We start from the raw sequence: 19,511 nt of genomic DNA, 5'->3' as shown, positions 1-19,511 counted from the left end.
TGCTTCAGTGTCTGCGCTCAGAAAACTGGACTGAATTGAGTTCTCTCTTGCGTCGTCAGATTTATCCATATGTCTGCTCTTCTCTTACTCCCACATATTGACATTTTTAAACGTTTTATGCAACGTGCAGCAAGTGTATGTGTTAGCTTATGTCCCGCCGGTTAATAAATGTACGCATCTAACCTCCGAACCACGCAGCAGATTCCAAATCGTCTCTCCCTAACATTTTCGTCTCGTTTTTATTCGTTGACGAAAATGTCAATAGATGTACGTCATAGTTTACTCCCACATATTGACATTTTTAAACGTTTTATGCAACGTGCAGCAAGTGTATGTGTTAGCTTATGTCCCGCCGGTTAATAAATGTACGCATCTAACCTCCGAACCACGCAGCAGATTCCAAATCGTCTCTCCCTAACATTTTCGTCTCGTTTTTATTCGTTGACGAAAATGTCAATAGATTTACGTCATAGTTTTTGTCATTCAAAAAGAGTTTTAGTTCGTTATAGTCTCGTTGTCGTTGGTGAAAAAAATGTAATTGACGAAATGTATGACGTAAATTGTTCATCAACGAAATTAACACTGGTGCAGATATTAATGGTCCCAAGAAAAGCCTAAAATCTTTTGTTTGATTTTGAGGCTAAATATGACCCGGACATGTTTTTTAAGTTATGTGAGATTCACTTTTAAATGCCGTTCATCTAGAGGTCAAAGTTCATGGCATTCACTGTCCGAGTTCAACACAGTCCAACAGGTGGGAAGCAGCACTGACTCTCGGTTACGATCTATTCCAGTGTGTGCTGCTGGTCCAGATGTGAACAGCTTCAACCGGACACACTCTGGCTTCCAGCCTTTAGCCCCCCTGACATCTGAGAGTCACAACACCCGCCATGATAGAAAACACATGCGCAGCGGACAAGGTTCGTGAAGGAGAGAGAAAGAGAGAGAGAGAGAGAGAGAGAGAGAGATCGGACAGAGAGAGTCGATTGAGTTGCTAAAGCCACACCAACAAAGAGCTTCTTGTTTCACTGATTTCCCAGAAACGGCATCAGCTGTCCAGCAGGGTCAGCAAAAATGACAGGAAAAAAGCAAAGGAAAATGTCCAGTCCCAAAAATCTGTGAGACATTAAAGGACATCCCGTCCCAACAAGAGCTCATAACCAAAGCATTGGCTAAAAGACCGAATTTTCTCGCTCCACTTACATTTACTTGTGCTTTTTATGGTGAAGATCTAAATACCTTCTCATAAAGACAGCAAAGGATATGGACTATTTTACATGTGACTGAACTTTCTGTCCACTACGTGTGTTGTATACTGGTATTCACGATAACTGTGATATATAATACTACGCTTATTAATAATTTAGTAAATAATCCAACACAAGTGATCTTGTTGACACTCCAACATAGTAGGTATTGCTATTGCACTCACCATTAAACAGAAAATAAGAAAACGCTGGGTCTATTGCGATAATTTGGTTATTGTAAGTTATTTTGGCCATGATCATCATGTAGTGAAAATCTAATATCATGACAGCAACTAATGTCCACTATTATAAACAAAAATAGATTGAAACTCAATGACAATGATCCCCCCAAATTCAAATTGTCAAACTAAAGTTACAACACATTCCACACTGGTCAGTGTACACTGAAAAATCCACAAAAAGTAGTACACCCCCTGAAGACAAGTAAACGGTCAGCGATAAAAAAAGAATTAGAAACTAATTACAAGCAATAGGACAAAAAAACAGTAGAACAAATAAATCAGAAATGGTACATGCAAAAAAAAAAGTTACAAAAGTGATTTAGTCAAGGAGCAGTGAGAGATTTTCTCTCTTTTGTTGTTTGATTAACATGAATGACAGACATCAGGAATATTAGACTGCTGTCACTTTAAGAGCTGCCCGGATCCAATATACTGTTACAAATGCATTTTCTTTCTCAGCTGTTACTGTGTTGATGAGAATACTTGCAAAGACGGGCATTTTGACACATGCATGTGTGCATTTAACTGTTCAAGGCCTATAAAGCAGCAAATATAACTTCCTATAAATATAACAAGGCCTATAAAGCAGTTTAATACCTCCACGCTCTATGAGCACGTACAAACCAATACGTTTTCGTGATCACGTAGCACAGCAACATCACGTGAGCGTGTCCGCGTAGAAAAAGCTGCGGTTTTAAAAATAACTGCGTTCGTGTGGACAGGGCCTAAGACAGCGCGCTTATAAAGCGAAATGAGTTCTCTTTCACTGCTGATTGTTTCACTGGCTTAAAATCACCTATTTTTAAACCGCAATGCTTAAAAACACACGCAAATAATAAATCTTCGTGACCACGTAGCACAGCAACATCTTGAACGTGTAGCCGCGATAGAGATAGTTGAAAATCTCTATCGGTTGACACATTTCTACCAGTTAACCGTGTCTACCGGTATATTGCCCACCCCTACTGTCAAGGATCGTTAAGTTTTTATAAGTAAAATGATCACTGATCAGGCCAACAGACAATTACAAACAGTACTCACCCACCCGTGGGTCCAGCCATGAGGTGCTTTGGGTTTTGTGGTCAATGAAGTATGTTTCTCTCTGAGGGGTGACGGCCTGCTCCCAACCCTCGGGCAGCTGTCCTGTTCGGCAACAGTACAACAGCTAGAGATCAGCCAGCAGCCAGACCCACACTCCAGAGTGATGACTTTTGAAGGGGGCCCCGCCATGAATTACTGCGAACACACAACAGGTGAAGGCTCAAGCTGGTCTAAACTAAGAATACAGGAAATCTGTTGTCTCTCAAGTTCCTAGAGGCTGAAAAAAAAAACTCCATCCAGGGACAGAGGAAGCACAAGCAATTGTGGGATTGTAGGCGCAGGGTCTGAGTCACGGCTTTCTATTATGAGTCTGTTGAACTTGTACTAGTTCCCGTTGAGCCAAAATGGATGACACGGCCATGTCAAAAAAACCTGAGTGGTTGAGTCACCGGAAGACCGTGCACCAGAGAAATGAGTGGTTGAGTTTACAGAAAAGCAGCTGTTTGAACGAGTGTAGCAGGTTGGCTTAAACACACATCATTATTTCAGGATGAGCAGCTTTATTCACATCCACACAAGCGCAGTGAGACACTATCACCGCTGCTTCTTCCCTCGTCATGATATGTGATACCTTCACACTGAAAAGGAAAAGTTGCATCTTATTTGCTATTATTTACAACAAGGTAAAAAGGAAAAAGTTAGAAGTTTTTGTTAAATATCTTTACTTCCTGTGAATGGAGACAACATCTCAACTTCATAGTATGTAACTCTATATGCTGAGATAGTTTCCGTCTGCTGTATGCAGTGCTGGAAGGAATATTTCTCCCTCCAAACTCTTTCGTCTTGTTCTTATCCCTCCATCCCCCCTTTGCAGGAATCTGTTTCTCGGCTGCCAACAAAGCTGAGGCACACCTTTTTTTCCATTTCATCACAAATCAGGATTTGGGAAGAAAAAAAGCCAAACAAAGAAAGCACATTTGGAAATCATTTAAGGTACTGACAAGAGTAAGAGCGGCGGCCCGTGTCACGGGACAGAGCAAGCAACACGCAAAACATGCTACAGAACGCCTCACGTACGACAGTCAACAAATCTAATACAGCTTTAAAAGCCTTCAGATCTGCTGGCTGGGAGGCTTTTTTCATTAAATCAGCATTTGACCCTCTCAGAAATACCAGTTAAACCTCATTCAGGGCCTCTAATCAACAGACAGACTGCTCTATGTGCTGTTATACAGAAATGGCAGATAGCCTTCATGTCATGTACACATACTTTAAGAAATTACTAAATGAAACACTTTGTTACTTAGTCTAAAACAATTAGTTTTTAATGGTACCTAGCCTAAAATAATACAAAACAGACTAGTTTTTTTTAAGTAAATGTGAACGATTCCTTAAAAACACATACTAGATTCAAATACTGTACATTCTGAATCTAACCTGATCTTATGAGAAAACCTAACTACAGTATTTTATGCAGTTTCGTATGAATTTGTATGATTTGATTTGTACAAAAATATATATATTTTTTTAGAAAAACACCAGTCCATCCCTAAACCTAACACTCAGTTTGGCATAAACAGATTGTACAAAAACATATAAATGTACAAATTTATACTAATTCGGTAAAACGTAGCAAATGTAGCTAATAACTGCCATGAGACTGTGGCTTTTCGAAATCGACCCCATACATTAATTTACTATTCCTTACAATACTCTACTAATATAATCCACTTGAATTCGGAACTTGCGAATTCAGAAACTGGGTGCGCTGAAAGTGCTGTGGACACCATCTTCTGTTGGGATGCGGGAATTTATTTGAAGCGACCCTCACAGTGCATGGGTGTTCTCTAGCTGCTAGCCATTGAGTGTGCATGAGAAAACATAACTATTTCTTGAGTTTGCGATTTCGAATGAATTTGTATGTTTTGATTCGTACAAAAAATAAAATTTTTAGAAAAAGAATAAGTACGAAGGTCCACCCCTAAATCTAACCCTCGGTGGGGTGTAAACAAATCATACAAAAACGTACAAATGAGATTGTATGAATTCGTACAAATTTGGCAAAAGTTAACAATTGCCATGAGACTGGTGCAAAATGACTTGCCATGGGACTTTTGGAAATCGTACCCTATAAGCTCATTTACTATTCTCAACTAATATAGTCCACATGAATTTAAAATTTTTGAATTCAGTAACTGAGTGCGCCGGAAGTGCTATGGACGCCATCTTCTGTTGAGATGTAAAAACACGTCTATTTTACAAGTTAGCGATTTTGTACGAATTTGTATGATTTGATTCATACAAAAACAAATTTTAGAAGAAAAAAAAGCTAAGCATGAAGGTTCACGCCTAAACCTAATCTTCATTGGGGCATAAAAAAATGTACGAACACGCACAAATGAGATTGTATGGATTCATACTAATTTGGCAAAATATAAAAAAGTTAATAATTGCCATGAGACTGGCATGAAATGACTTAGCATGAGAATTTTCTAAATTGTTCCCTAAATGCTCATTTACTATTCTCAACTAATATAGTCCACTTGAATTTGAAATTTGTGAATCCAGAACCTGAGTGTGCCATCTTTTTTGAGATGTGGGAATATATTCGAAGCGACCCTCACAGTGTAGAGTTATTCTCTGGTGGCTAGCCATTGAGTATGCATGAGAAAACATAGCTATTTTACAAGTTTGTGATTTTGTATGAATTTTTATAATTTGATTCATATAAAAATGTACAATTAAAAAAAAAACTAAGCATGAAGGTTCATCCCCTAACCTAAGCCTCAGTGAGGCAAAAACAGATCGTACAAAAACATACAAATGAGATTCTATGAATTTATACAAATTCAGCAAACTGTGGAAAAGTTAATAATTGCCATGTGACTGGCACAAAATGACTTAGCATGAGACTTTTACAAATCGTCCCCTATACGCTCATTTACAATTCTCAACTAATAAAGTATTGTCCACTTTAATTCAGAATTTGTGAATTTGAATATTTAATTTGATTGCACCGGAAGGCCTGTGGGTGCAGTCTTCTGTTGAGTTGGGGTTATTTATTTGAAGTGACCCTCACAGTGCATTGGTATCCACTGAGTGTACAGTATATCGGTTGAACACTGTGGTGCTGTGGTGCACTCAGTTATGCCCACTATGGTTTCGAACACCACTACAAATGGCTGTTGCCTTCAAATAGTGCACTATATAAGAGTAAATGGTGTTGTTTTAGTGGATCATGTGTGTTGCACAAATGGTGTGGGTTTAAGACTATGTGAGTTTGTTTAAATCTCACATCTAAACACAAAAGAAAAGAACTGTATTTTAGCATGCTAGAGGTCAACTATTGTACATTTATTAAACACCATGAAGTTCATCCCGATTCCACATCAGAGGTGTGATATTAGATGTCTGTGTGAATGTCACGGGCCGTCGAGCATTGGAGTTACACAGGGCAAGCACCTGTAGCAAAGCTCCTTCAGCTCCATCCCAGCTGATTGAAAACAGCTCAAGAGAGCATGTGTGTTTTCATGAGTAATGGGGAATGTGGACTGCTGGGAGGGACGGCTTTCACACTCACCGAGGTTGGGTTGAGAGAGAGCCATGGAGCGCTGCTGTATGTTGCCGTTGTTGGAGGCTTGATTGTGCAGACCCATCTGGGCCACCGAGGGTGTCATGGTCTTCCTGGGGTCGTGCCATGTGGTGATCTTCTCAACGTGACTGCACAAGAACGAAAACAACATGTTCACATTAAACACACTGCAGAAGAATATTCACACTGTTTTGAAGAAAACCTGTTTTTCTTTAGGTCAAGCAAACCAGAACTAGTTTTTCTTGTATTCTAGGAACACAATGGCGATTTTGCACATTGGACACTTTAGTCTGATCCCAACCCTTTACTCCAAAACCAATTTAAAACCCAACTGTCTCTCAGAGGACATATTTAGATTTCTTGGGCATGTCTAACCACAAGTGTTGGGTGTCAGTGTTGGGGAAGCACTACGGAAATTACATGGTGATGGAAAAAAAATGGGATGGGAAGAATCAATTATATTGCTTTTCTTTCGCAAAGGTTCCCAAAAAAAATTGCGCAAAAAAATGATGCCTACCATTACATTTTAGAAAACAAACTAGATTTTAACTATTTTATGAGTTGCCATTTTCACATGAATTTGTCTGATAAAAATGTTTTTTTTTTTTTTAGAAAATAACTAAGCATGAAGGACAACCCCTAAACTTAACCCTTAGTGGGTTTAAACAGATCATACAACAATGTATACACCAAAATAAGATTATACGAATTCACAGGAACCCACCAAAACTTAAATCAGTTAATAAGTGCCATTAGACTGAATGTATACGAAATCACCCTCTATGCCCACATTCACCATACATTTCCCTACAAACAAGTAAATGCAAAGTTCCTTCGGTGAAGACAAAGGTTTTGTGAGCAAACTTATTAGGGGAAGCTCAAAAGTTTTGCAAAAAAAAAATATCATTTTACGATGCAAGATTCTGCCTTAAATCATTCAACAAGCCATTGCTGGACTCAACGCAACCTTTCGACCTGCAGTTCTAACCACAGAGCTCTAAAAGTCCAGAATGAACAATCATTGCGGATCATATCACGTAACAGATGTACTGGTGTTTTCAGGCTGTGGTGTCCTCAACAGTTCACTCTCGTCCTCTCCACTCCTCCACCCTGAGTAAACCCTTCAAAACTGCAGCTACGTGAAATTCTGGCTTCTCTGCATTTTTCATGCAAGGCCACGAGCGTCAGACTGGCGGTTGCTAAATGACAATCTCAGTGTCCCTCAGTCAGTAAACCAGTTTAGCACTGCTTTCATTATCAGGTGGGCTTTACCGTCTAGTTCAGGGGTGCTCAAACCTGTTCCTGGAGATATGACTTCCGCTTGAGATTAGTCTCAACCTTGTCTGATATTTTCAACCTTGATGAGCAGGTTCAGGTGTGTTTCGCTAGAGCTGGAACTGAACTCTGCAGGAAAGTAGATCTGCAGGACTGCAGGATACGGTAATGATGAATAAATGCAAGCCTTGTACAACCACTGGTTAAGCTCCAAAATTTGGTTGCCAGTAGTCTTATTTATTTACAGTTGATCACCTGCAAAGCTAAAGGGGTGGTCATTTTTCGTTCCATTGACTTCCATTTATACACAATCTCATGCTAAGTTTCCCATTCAACTTTATATGAAAGTTGGGCAAACGAAGACCTACAAATTAATATGATATATATGGACGCGTGACCAATAGAAGATCGATACATCATATTGTGACACCTTTGCTCAATTAAAAGAACCCAACCTTCAAATACAGGAAATTGGAGTAGTGCTTTTAAATTTATATTTATTTTTATCATTCTTAAGGTGCAGTTTTATTAGTGAAATATGACGAAATTTTGTGGCCAAAAAAGGTCAATGTTCCATTGTCAATTGTATAGTGATGCATGAAGCTCCACTTACAACAAGTCACTTTCAAACCAGGCAGATTTCTATTGGTTAATGCGACAAATTTGCATGACCAACTTTTTTTGACAAGCTTTTTTTGACATTTTTGACAAGCTTAAAATAGTGCATAAATTGTGTATAGTCAACAATCGCACCTTAATTCTAACCAATCAATCAATATCTGGGTTTAAAGAAGATCCAGACCCATAAACGTATCAACTTGGCTGATTACATTCTTTACAGGGTTTTTTTAGTTTTAAACTAAAATATATGACACTAAACTTCACCAGCTTGTTTGTACACAAACTGGTCTGAACAGAAAATCATATGGCTGTTAGTGACCAAATGAGTCACAAAATACACAAAAGCGTCAATCAGAGAGTGACTCACTCAAACTATTCACGCTACGCCGGGAAGATTATCTACTTCCTGCTGATCTCAGGCCTGCAGAGTGGCAGAACAGGAAGCCATGTCTCCACAGCAGACCTCCGTGTTTTGAGAAACTATTATTCTGTCTCTTTAATAAACTGTTTCTAATTTTTTACTGGTTACATTTCCAAGAATTCTGTATTTCTTCATAAGATCTTAAAATATAATATTGTTAAAATAACATGTAAATGTTACTGTTTTTTGTTTATGCTGTAAATCTGACCATCGGTTTCTAAAGTTGTGGTTTAAGAGTCTCCAGCTTTGTGAAATACATCAACAGTGGGGTTAATTAACAGTCAGGATGCTATCAGTCTGAGTGGTTTAGATTTACGAAGGTCTGACAGGAGAGAGAAGGAACGGGCCCTTGGGGGTCTGGGTGGGGCAGCTGTCCTGCACCTGTGGGTTGGGCCCCTTAAATTTAAGGCCCATCTTCCCATGCATTAAAACCAATATGTGCAGTGGAACAGCTGTTTAGCAGCCTAATGTTAAAGCAAACAACAATTAGCCAGTGGCACAATTTTGCTTTCTGTCGTTTTACACGTTTCGTAGAATTATCAGGACTAGTGGCACAGTGGCACAGACATAGCATTTTTTGTCTGCTTAAAGGGTCATATTTATGACTTTTACAGCACTATATTTTTCTCTCTTATAAGGTTAGTCAAGGTTCTGTTCAACAAAAACAGCTGTACTTTTCTTTTGACCATTTTCCAGCCTCTCTCTGACCCTTTTGTTGAGTCCTTAATAAGTGACAATTGATAAAAAGCTTTTTATGCAAATCTCAGTTTACTTGTGATGTTGTCACAAGTAAAAGTGGGCAGTCCTATGTTAATGAGCTCATGGCTGTAAGTTGTTTGGAAAGGAAAGTTTTTAGACATGATTGTATGTCTACATCAGGGTTTCTCAACTCTGGCACTTTCCTGCAGAGTTTAGATCCAACTCTAATCAAACACACCTAGACAAGGTAATCAAAATTCTTCAGAATTACAAGATAGGTAAAGGCAGGCAAGTTTGATCAAGGTGGAAGCTAAAATCTGCAGAAAAGTGGAATTCAATGGCTACAGTTGAGAACCCCAGGTCTACATAGTAAATCAGACTCTTAAATTTCTAAAGATGAATTCAAAAATCTTGTTGTCCTCTTATGGTACAGTACTTTAATTTCTTCATTTAAAACCGCAATATTAAAAAGTCTTAAGATAATTAACAATCAATTACACTGACATAACCAAATCATAACCCATTACTTTGCCAATATTAACAACCCGGACGAGCCCCCGATTTTTACTTTTCCGAATCCAGTTTAGGGCTGAAAGGTGGGGTTTATAGTTTTTCAGAAATGAGTTTCTGCACTGGTTTTGGAAAACTAAAGCAGAGATTAGGAGGCATGGGGGGCTGACGCTTGGGTCTCGCACGGCCATGTTTGGGTACAAGCCACATGCTGTTTGCAGAGGAAACACACACACACACACATCTCAAAGAAACAATGGCTTGGTAGTGGATTAGAGGTGAAACACAGGCTGAAACAACACTCACAGTAGCCAGATGGACACAACACCTCTGAGCTGAGCTTCCCGCTCTTCCTGTTAGCGTGCTAGCTGTGGAAAATAGCACACACACTCCAATACAGTCCTAGCGCTTGTCATGAGGCACATTCATTTCAACAAACATGCTTACAGCACAGAAGTGAGTGAATCTCTCATTCGCCTTTTAAAATCATCACCTGGTAGCCTGTGTGTTGCCTGCAGAGCGCATTCTATAAATAACTTTAATTTCTTTCATTGTGGCTTCAACACAATATGCATTTGCTTTAGAAGTTATCAGTATTCTAGTCTACTCTAACAAAAACAAAGAAAATCAGTTTCGGCACGTATATACAGTACATTTGAAATTTACAGTCTTTCTTTTCCACTAAAATGAAGCTAAAATATTGATGACTCATGTTAAACAACAGATTTTGTCCAATCAGGTGCTAAAAAGAGAATCCCCCTCCCCCAATACCATCTTCAACTGACTAGAAAGCAGCGAATCATGGCTGTGATGTAACCAAAGCCTATTAATGACTAAAAAATAAATAAATAAAATAAATCAGGGATGGGCTGTTTGATATGTCCCAATTTCCTGTTTGAAAAAAGTATCAAACTCTACCCATATCCATCTCGTATGTTGTTCTAATTATAGAGCAGGCAGTGGCAGAGCAGATGCATCTGAAAGCACCTTTCACCCGCAAGCGTGTTCAGAGTCCAGCAAGAAAACTCCAGGAATGTGAGTCTGTCTGTAGCCATAGAGATTTCAACACACTCCAGACGGAGCTGGCACACACACACACACACACACACACACACACACACACGATGGCACACAAGCAACACACACTTACTTAGGAAAACAATCTGTGTTCGACGTCTATAAGATTTGGACCCACCTCAGAGATGAGTGTTGACTCTTGTTAGAAATACTATAGTTGTAAGTCAATAATTTAGTCTAATATTTGACTATTATTCTACATATTATTTTAGCAATAATATGCAAGTGCTATGACAAGTCTCGTTTAGCGTAGCAAGGTTTAAATATATAGAGAGGCCTTTTTTTAAGAAAACAAGCAGTTAGAGGGTCAAGTCAACAAATAGATAAAATAGAATTAGAATAGAGAGTGCTAGAGTTAGAGGGTCAAATAAAGATGGAATAGATGTGTTTTTAGCCATTTCTTGAAGATGGTTAAGGACTCAGCTGCTCGGATTGCGTTGGGCAGGTCATTCCACCAGGAGGGAACAGTATATATAAAATATATATTTATCAAAATTACAGTAAAAACAACAACATTGTGAAATATTATTACAATTTAAAATAACTTTTTTCTATTTAAAGATATGTTAAAGGGGTCATATGATGCGATTTCAAGTTTTCCTTTCTCTTTGGAGTGTTACAAGCTCTTGGTGCATAAAGAAGATCTGTAAAGTTGCAAAGACTAAAGTCTCAAATCCAAAGAGATATTCTTTATAAAAGTTAAGAGTCAGCCACGCCTACCTAAAATGGCTTGTTCTAACATGCCCCCACATATCTACCTCACTATGTGGGAAGATTTGAACCTTAAACAGCATTAACACATTTCATTACACCAAATACACAAAATAATGTTCTTTTTAGCAACATCATATGACCCCTTTATAGTGTAATGTATTTCTGTGATGCGCAGCTGTATTTTCAGCATCATTACTCCAGTCTTCAGTGTCACATGATCTTCAGAAATCATTCTAATATGCTGATTTGCTGCTCAAGAAACATTTCTGATTATTATCAGTGTTGAAAATGGTTGTGCTGTTTAATATTTTTGTGGAAAACATTTTTATTTTAGGAAATAAAGAACAGCATTTACTTGAAATATAACAATAACATTATAAATGTCTTATACTGTTAATTTTGATAAATGTAATGCAGCCTTGCTGAATAAAAGTATTGATTCATTAAAAATATATATTACTTGAGCCCACAGTATATATTATTGATTAATGCAATATTTAACATTACATTTGCATATTACTGAAATATATATTAATAATGTGATCAGTAATTAATGTATTTTGATATAATACAGTAATTAATTAAAATATTTTACTGATATAAAGCATATTGTGAATATCATGATGATTTTAATGTACTTTTTAATTAGCCATTACGTTTCCAACAGAGCAGACAGTTTGTTCACTTCAGCCTCCATTAATGTTTTTCCCACATTACAATAATGAATTTCTTTCAGATTGCATTAAGCAACTGAATTAGTTATTTTTATTTAGCAAAATCTTTTTTCTTTTGATTTTGACTTGAATAAGACCTTTCTTTACAGTTACAATGGGATTCATCAATAAAAAAAGTAATCGTTTTCACTTTTTTTAATGCAAACCAGAATCAAAAAGCTCCACAGGATCGAGAGAGCTTTTCTTCTCCACAAAATTCTGAAAAGCATCTTAAAGGCAATTTCATTCAAGCGCTCATGCTAAAACAGACGGTAACTGTGCTCACGTCTGGGCTGACTCAGTGACATCCTCCCCACTGAAAACTGCCCCGTCCGCAGGGTGACAGCAGCCCAGCATGACTCTGGGACGCTCTCCACCCAGCTGTGCTAATTGAAAACAGGAACAAAAGAAAAGGATCCACTTTCCCAATTACTCTGAACTCGGGTTACCGGGGAATTCCTGCACATCCAGCACAAAGGCGACTCCTCCTCAGAAGAGAAAAGAAATCGGTGACGGAGGGCCTGTCCGAAAGACGGATCGCCAGAGGTCAGATTTAGATGGCGGGGACTGTTGAAGGACACCAGCTGGATAATGTGGAATCAGAAGTATTCAATTGAATGTGAAAATGTGAGGGAGGGGCGCGCAGGAAATGGAATGCGCTACTAATTATAGTCATCCAGATCACTGCCGCTGAGCCCTGACATCTTCTGTGGAAACGGGGCAAGTCAAGGCTTGTGTTTGCAGGCCTGGTCAGCAGTGAGGACTGTGTGACGACAACCTGCTACTCGCAAATGGTTTGTAAAGCTACAAGCAGTTCAACTACAGTCAAGCTACTTGGCACACTTTAAGTGATAGTTCACCCAAAAATGAAAATGTGATGTTTATCTGCTTACCCCCAGGGCATCCAAGATGTAGGTGACTTTGTTTCTTCAGTAGAACACAAACGAAGAGTTTTAACTCAAACCGTTGCAGTCTGTCAGTCTTATAATGGCACTCTATCTACAATCTCAATTAGGAGTGTCAATGGTCCATTTGAGCGATAGGGGGAAGTAATGCACTTATAAGTCTGTGATCCGCCGTAAAGCAAGAAGAAGAAGAAGACGCATCTGAGAACGTGCTCAGGACAGACTGCAACGGTTTGAGTTAAAAATTTTTGTTTGTGTTTTACTGAAGAAACAAAGTCACCTACATCTTGGATGCCCTGGGGGTAAGCAGATAAACATCACATTTTAATTTTTGGGTGAACTATCCCTTTAATTATGTTGCAATTTATAGATAGTTTGAATACAGATTGTTTCAAAGAAACTTCATTTTAACAAACAGTGGTAATGTTGTAAAATTCATCAATTAATAAATTTAAATTCGAAATAAACATGAATAATTAAATGTCAGTTGTAAAGCATTTCTACAGAATACAGTTTCATAATTTACCTCAGTGTAGTTTAGAGTTGTTTCAATTCAGCTCAATAACAGTGTTGCACTGTTTCAATTTAAGCTATAAAGCTTGTAAAAGTAGAAAGTTAATGATTATTATATACTGTAAAAATGAAAGCAAAGCTATTTAAGTGGGGCAATATCTTTTAAAATGCATAACTATGAGATGATTAGACTTGTGCCGGTATTCGGTAATGCGATATATCACAATAATGAATATGCACGATATTGTTATCGTGGGCACTTCTAAATACCGAGAATAACATTTATTAATCTTAGGTATTCCAATATTTAATAACAGGTTGTTAAAATCGAAAGTTGCAACTGTGTTATTTAATGAGCTAACATGAACTAAGAGTTGTATTTTTTATTTTTTTTTAAAGATTAGCTCCTGTAGCAAATGTAGCTATTGCTCATTGTGAATGTTAATGCATTAACTAAGGTTAACTAATGAGGTCTTATTGTAAAGTGATACCTATTGGTCTTTATAGTTCTTTTGCACTTTAATCTGTGTACATTTTTTTACTTCTACATTTTTCTGTATAAAATTTTTATTTAAATGTTCAGTAATTTTGTTATAAGAAAAAAGTTATTAACTGTTATACTGTATTGCGACAACACTTTTTTAAAAACTAAATTGCAATACCGTGATAATACCGTATACCGTGATAAAAGCATGAGCAATTAATCGCAACATGAAAATTTGATACCGGCATATCCCTAGAGATGGTATGATCTTTTTTGCAATCTGAGCAGTATTTAGCTATTACACATTTATTACACACTTATTACATGCTATTTGGACATGAAATATTATTTATTTAATTTTTTACCTGTATATCATCCTGAAGTTTCCACTTAGACAAAAAAAAACATCCACAATTGGCCTGGCGATTGACCAAGCAGAATCAAGTTTTTCATCTGACACTTAAGAAACCTATTGTTTTTGCAGTTCCATTACGTGATGCTTAGAAATGAATAACTTCGTTAGTAGCATCACTAGATGTAGTTAGTTACTGCCCTAACACTAAAAACTCTCAATCAAATATGTATTTGTTTCTCAAAAATAGGATTAGAATATCACAGTTTCAAGCACTAACATGAGCCACTGGATTGAAAGGCAAGAGACAGTCTATGCTAAATAGTTGCTGTGTTTATAAAAGCGATTTACTGTAAGAGGGACAATATCACATCTAAAATGCATCAGACAATAAGATCTCTTTTGCAATATGACGAGTAGCTATTACATGTTTATTACACAGTTATTACATGTTACATCAACTTGAAATAAAAATTTTTAATGGTATATTATCTTAAAGCTTCCACTTAGACAAAAAAATAAATAAAAAATCACAATTGGCCTTTCAATTGATGAAGCGCTATCAAGTTTTACAAACAATCATGCAATAAAGTGATAATTGATTGGTAATTACAAAAAAAAGTGGACTGAAGCTATTTGTGGGGAGTTTTGTGGGCAATATCCCTCTATATTGAAGGAAAAATATCTTTGTTTGGTTAAAACTATCAGATAATATTTATTTTGTACAATCAGTGCAGTATTTATTTGCCACAAAAACACAGAGGGTATTAACCAGTTGTTTCCTAGCAGCTTGACATATGACAGAATATATCTGCTAGCTGATTCCCTAAAAGTTGTAAACAATGTGACTGTGTGGTTTGAGCATCAGCCCACCTCAGTCATAGGTGTGAGTTTAGGGTGGGACGATGTTTTCCTCTGACAGCACTCACAAAACCTGTTTAAAAACAGTCAGTGTTTTCGCAATTCCGCTAAGTGGTGCTTAAGAAATGACAACTTTATGCTAGTAGCGTCACTTAGTTAGTTACTACCCTAAAACTAAAACTCACAGTCAAACATTTGCAACACTTTGTTTCTCGAAAACAGGATTCGAACATCACAAAGTCTCAAGCACTAACACGACCCATTGGAGCGAAAGGCAAGGGACAGTCCACGCTAAATAGCTGCCGTGTTGGTGTGGAAACAGACTCCAAAAATACTTATTCAGCAAGTGGAAAACTGAAGCAGTCCCGCATCAGACCTTCCTCAGCTGTTGTGAAGGACTTTGGGCGGCTCGTCGTGTAACTGGTTCGAACAACTGGCCCGTGAGTGTGGGAGTGAACAGCACTGCAGCTGCTATTGGGTGCGCTAACTTTAGACCTGGCAGGGATTTACTGGCCCTGTTCACTCACACGAATGTTTAGAGAGCCAAATGATCAAGTGTACATGTAGAAAACAATAATGTTTATATATATATATATTGCTTGATTGTTGATCTCAACCTAACTATAAGATCTAATGCACCAATCACACATATCCTTGCTGAGTAGCACCGTCACGTTAAAATAAAACTGAAGAAACACCTTCCTTGTGCATGTGTGCCTGAAATACAATTAGAGCTGAGCACAGCCTCTAAAAGCAGAGATGGTGGTAGGTTTAGCTTACAACAAGACACTGAGACCCACTGTGAATTTGTTTTCATCTGGGTGGTTAAATGCATCTTATCACGTTTTCTTTTTTTTAGGACAAAAAAACCTTCCAGATAAACGTACACTAATCAAATACTAGTACAACAAATAAATAAATACAAAATACTCACCAAAGCCTTTTTTTTGTTTCATTTGGTGCTTGGCGAGTGTTAATATTGGACCCTGCCTCACTTGTCCTCCTTCCCAGCGATTGCTGTTTACATTATGTGGAGTGGGCTGATAAAGTTGTGTGATTGATGGCTAGTTAAACTGCCTCTGTAAGTCACCACATGCCTGATTATTGTCTCTCGGTAGTTGACCTTTTAGTAGTTGTTACTACTACGTGTCAGGTTTACAAAGAGTGGATGAGAAGTGGTTTAGAAAAGGACAGAAGAGAGAAGTTGAAAGAGAAGAATGGTCAACCAGTTTGGGAAGGTTGGCCAATGGAGAGTTATAATGCTGCTCTATATGATTTAATGCAATTTAATGACAGTAAATGCTGCAAAGAAATCTCACAGAAGGATTATACACAATATATATATATATATATATATATATATATATATATACACATATATACTGTATATATCATGGCGTTTCAGTACGTACCTCGGTTTTGACGTCACAGTTCGGTACAGCAGCGGGAAAAACTAAACATAAAGTTTGCTTTTTGTTAAAGTGTTAAACTGTTAACTGTTAAGTGTCAACTGTTGTTAAACAGTGGTTTACTGAACAAGTTGCTATTTATTTAAATACATTTAATTAGAATAAAAATGTTTCTAGGGATAAAAATCTACCTCAGCTTATGCTCTAAACTATAGGGAGCCCTTTTATTTTACTATAAGGTTACAATTAACAACAGAGCCCAAACTTACATTTAATTGCTATTTATTTTTAAATATAATAATCAACACTCAACTTAAAAAAAAAAAAAATTGTACGCAAACTTGTAAATCGCACATAATGCAGTTTTTAAATTAACTTCTAAATTATAAAATTTCTATTTGTTGTTGAAATACAGTATATTAATTTACACGTTTTCATAACAGATTTATTTAAACATACAATAAATAATTTATAATAATAATTATTATTAATAATGTATATTATTGATAATGTATAAATAATAAATAATTAAGACATTACTAACAAGTAAAGTAAAATATAATGAGATTATATAGTCATATTTTGCAAAATGCTCTTCTCTAGACTTCATTTCTCTGACGAACTAACGAGCTGTAGACACTGATGACTTTCCTAAAGTAAATGAAATGCACACAGTTTCCACAAAAATATGAAGCAGCACAACAGTAATCAGAAATACTTCTTGAGCTGCAAATCAGCATATTATCATGATTTCTGAATTCAGCTTTGATCACAGAAATGAATTACATTTTACAATATATTCACATAGAGAACAGCTATTTTAAACGGTAAAGATATTGTTTCACAATATTACTGTTTTTACTGTCTTTTAAACAAATAAATGCAGTTTTGTAAGCATAAGACTTCAGAAACATAAACATTAACAAACTTTTGAACTGTAATGCATTTGTATTATATATACGCGTGGTCATAATGTGGGCTGGAGGAGCTACGGCTCAAACTGAGGGTCTGAATACAGAGATCATGACAGTAAGCCAGTGACTCATGACTACTGCCTTTCCCGTCAGAGACAAAGCAAAGCCTTATGGGAAGTTTGGGAGGTGCTTGACCCTTAGCACAATTAAGAGGTCTGTATCTTTTGTTCTGCTACACTATTAAGAGTTAAATGCCTGTTTAAAAGTTAAATATGTAACTGGCACATTCAGTCTCTGGATTACAGGTTTGTCCAGATCTCCAGATCCGAGCTCTTACGCTGGTGCTGTTGTTGAGACACTGCATGATTTAGGAGGATCTCATTAGGACTTTATTATGCGGCAGTTCTGGACGGCTGCCCAGTATGTTAAATAACTCCAGAAGGACTCTGCCCCACTGCAGACTAACAAGAAGCAAATTGTGCTGTGGAAAAGAATGTACTGATCCGATCTCTTGAATATCATCAGCCTTCAAAGCGCTCATGCAGCTCGGCTCTGAGCGTCTGTGAGAATGAGAGGGTTTGTCTTCATTCACATTCACAATTCAAAACCACTGTTTTCTAAAATATAGTAAACTGTAATTTATTCCTGTGATGCGCAGCTGTATTTTCAGCATCATTACTCCAGTCTTCAGTGTCACATGATCTTCAGAAATCATTCTAATATGCTGATTTGCTGCTCAAGAAACATTTCTGATTATTATCAATGTTGAAAACAGTTATTGTGGAAACCATGATTTATTTGTTGATGTATTTGCTGGATTCTTTGATGAACACGGTATAAAAGAACAGCATTTATTTGAAATAAAAATCTTTGGCAACATTATAAATGTCTTTACTTTCACTTGTGATCATTGTAATGTGTCCTTGCTAAATAAATATATATTCATTTATTTTTTTTAAATTAAATTTGAAAATGAAATTTGAAAATTTTAATTTTCCTTAAAAAAAGGAAATTGTTACTGACCCTGACTTATATACAGTATAGTCTCACTAAATTGTTATTCACATTATGAAACATTTATTATTTATATTAATGCATTATATTTGTTTGTATATATCGTAGCATTTTTTTACATTAAGAAGACTGCAAATCTGTACTGCAAGAGGAGAGGAGTGCATAATAGTCATTTAAATAATGGCACTATGATCTTAATGTTCCTAAAATAAGCTTTTTTGGTTGCACTTTATTTTAAGGTGTTCTTGTTACAGTGTAATTATACATTTAAGTACTGAGTAATATTAATTAACTACATGTACTTACTATATGGTTAGGGTTTGGATTCGGGTTACTTGCATGCAGTTATGCATAATTTATTGTTATTATGTAAGTACATGTAACGTGTAACAAGGACACCTTAAAATAAAGTGTTAGCGCTTTTTTGTTTTGTTTTGAGTGAAATATGACCCAGAAAGTGTTCTTTGTGCGATTCACCCTTTAAGCACTGTGAATGTTTGTAAAACTCCAGCAGTTCTCACAAACTCTTTAGTTTCCTCGAGTGTGTGTGGGTTGCTGGAATGCTGTGTTAAACTCCGTCCCAGCGTCACCCTGACAACAACCCGTCAGCCGTCACACATTAACATACAAACCCCCTCAGACCACACCGTTAATAGTTAACTCCAGTCATTTTCTGTTGTGTTGAGCGCTCATCTCAATCTCATCACTGCACTCATGCACCAAAACATTTAGTTACACATTGCTATAATGACGATTATGGTGAAATATTACTTGTTTAATTTTGTCACTGTATAACTGTGCTCTAGGTCACTGTACAGCTCCAGTGGCAGATTATGTGATGCACTTAAAAAAAAAAAAAAGGAAATATACACAATTCCAAAAAAAAAAAATACTATATATATTTTAA

General features: G+C 36.9%; 1 protein-coding gene across 1 annotated transcript in view; it reads right to left on the bottom strand.

Moving 5' to 3' along the window:
• Window positions 1–19,511, bottom strand: part of LOC107732229 (WW domain-containing transcription regulator protein 1-like) — a 63,647-nt gene that overhangs the window by 20,080 nt on the left and 24,056 nt on the right. Inside the window, exon 3 of the mRNA XM_016543509.1 lies at window positions 6,111–6,250. Coding sequence (XP_016398995.1) covers window positions 6,111–6,250 — 140 coding nt within the window. The remainder of the gene's footprint in view (window positions 1–6,110; window positions 6,251–19,511) is intronic.

Source organism: Sinocyclocheilus rhinocerous, unplaced genomic scaffold (genome assembly GCF_001515625.1).
Source record: "Sinocyclocheilus rhinocerous isolate Xijiao unplaced genomic scaffold, SAMN03320098_v1.1 scaffold909, whole genome shotgun sequence".
Classification (NCBI taxonomy): Eukaryota; Metazoa; Chordata; class Actinopteri; order Cypriniformes; family Cyprinidae; genus Sinocyclocheilus; species Sinocyclocheilus rhinocerous.
Note: the sequence above shows the minus strand (reverse complement) of the source record. Positions and strands in the feature narration are given on the sequence as shown.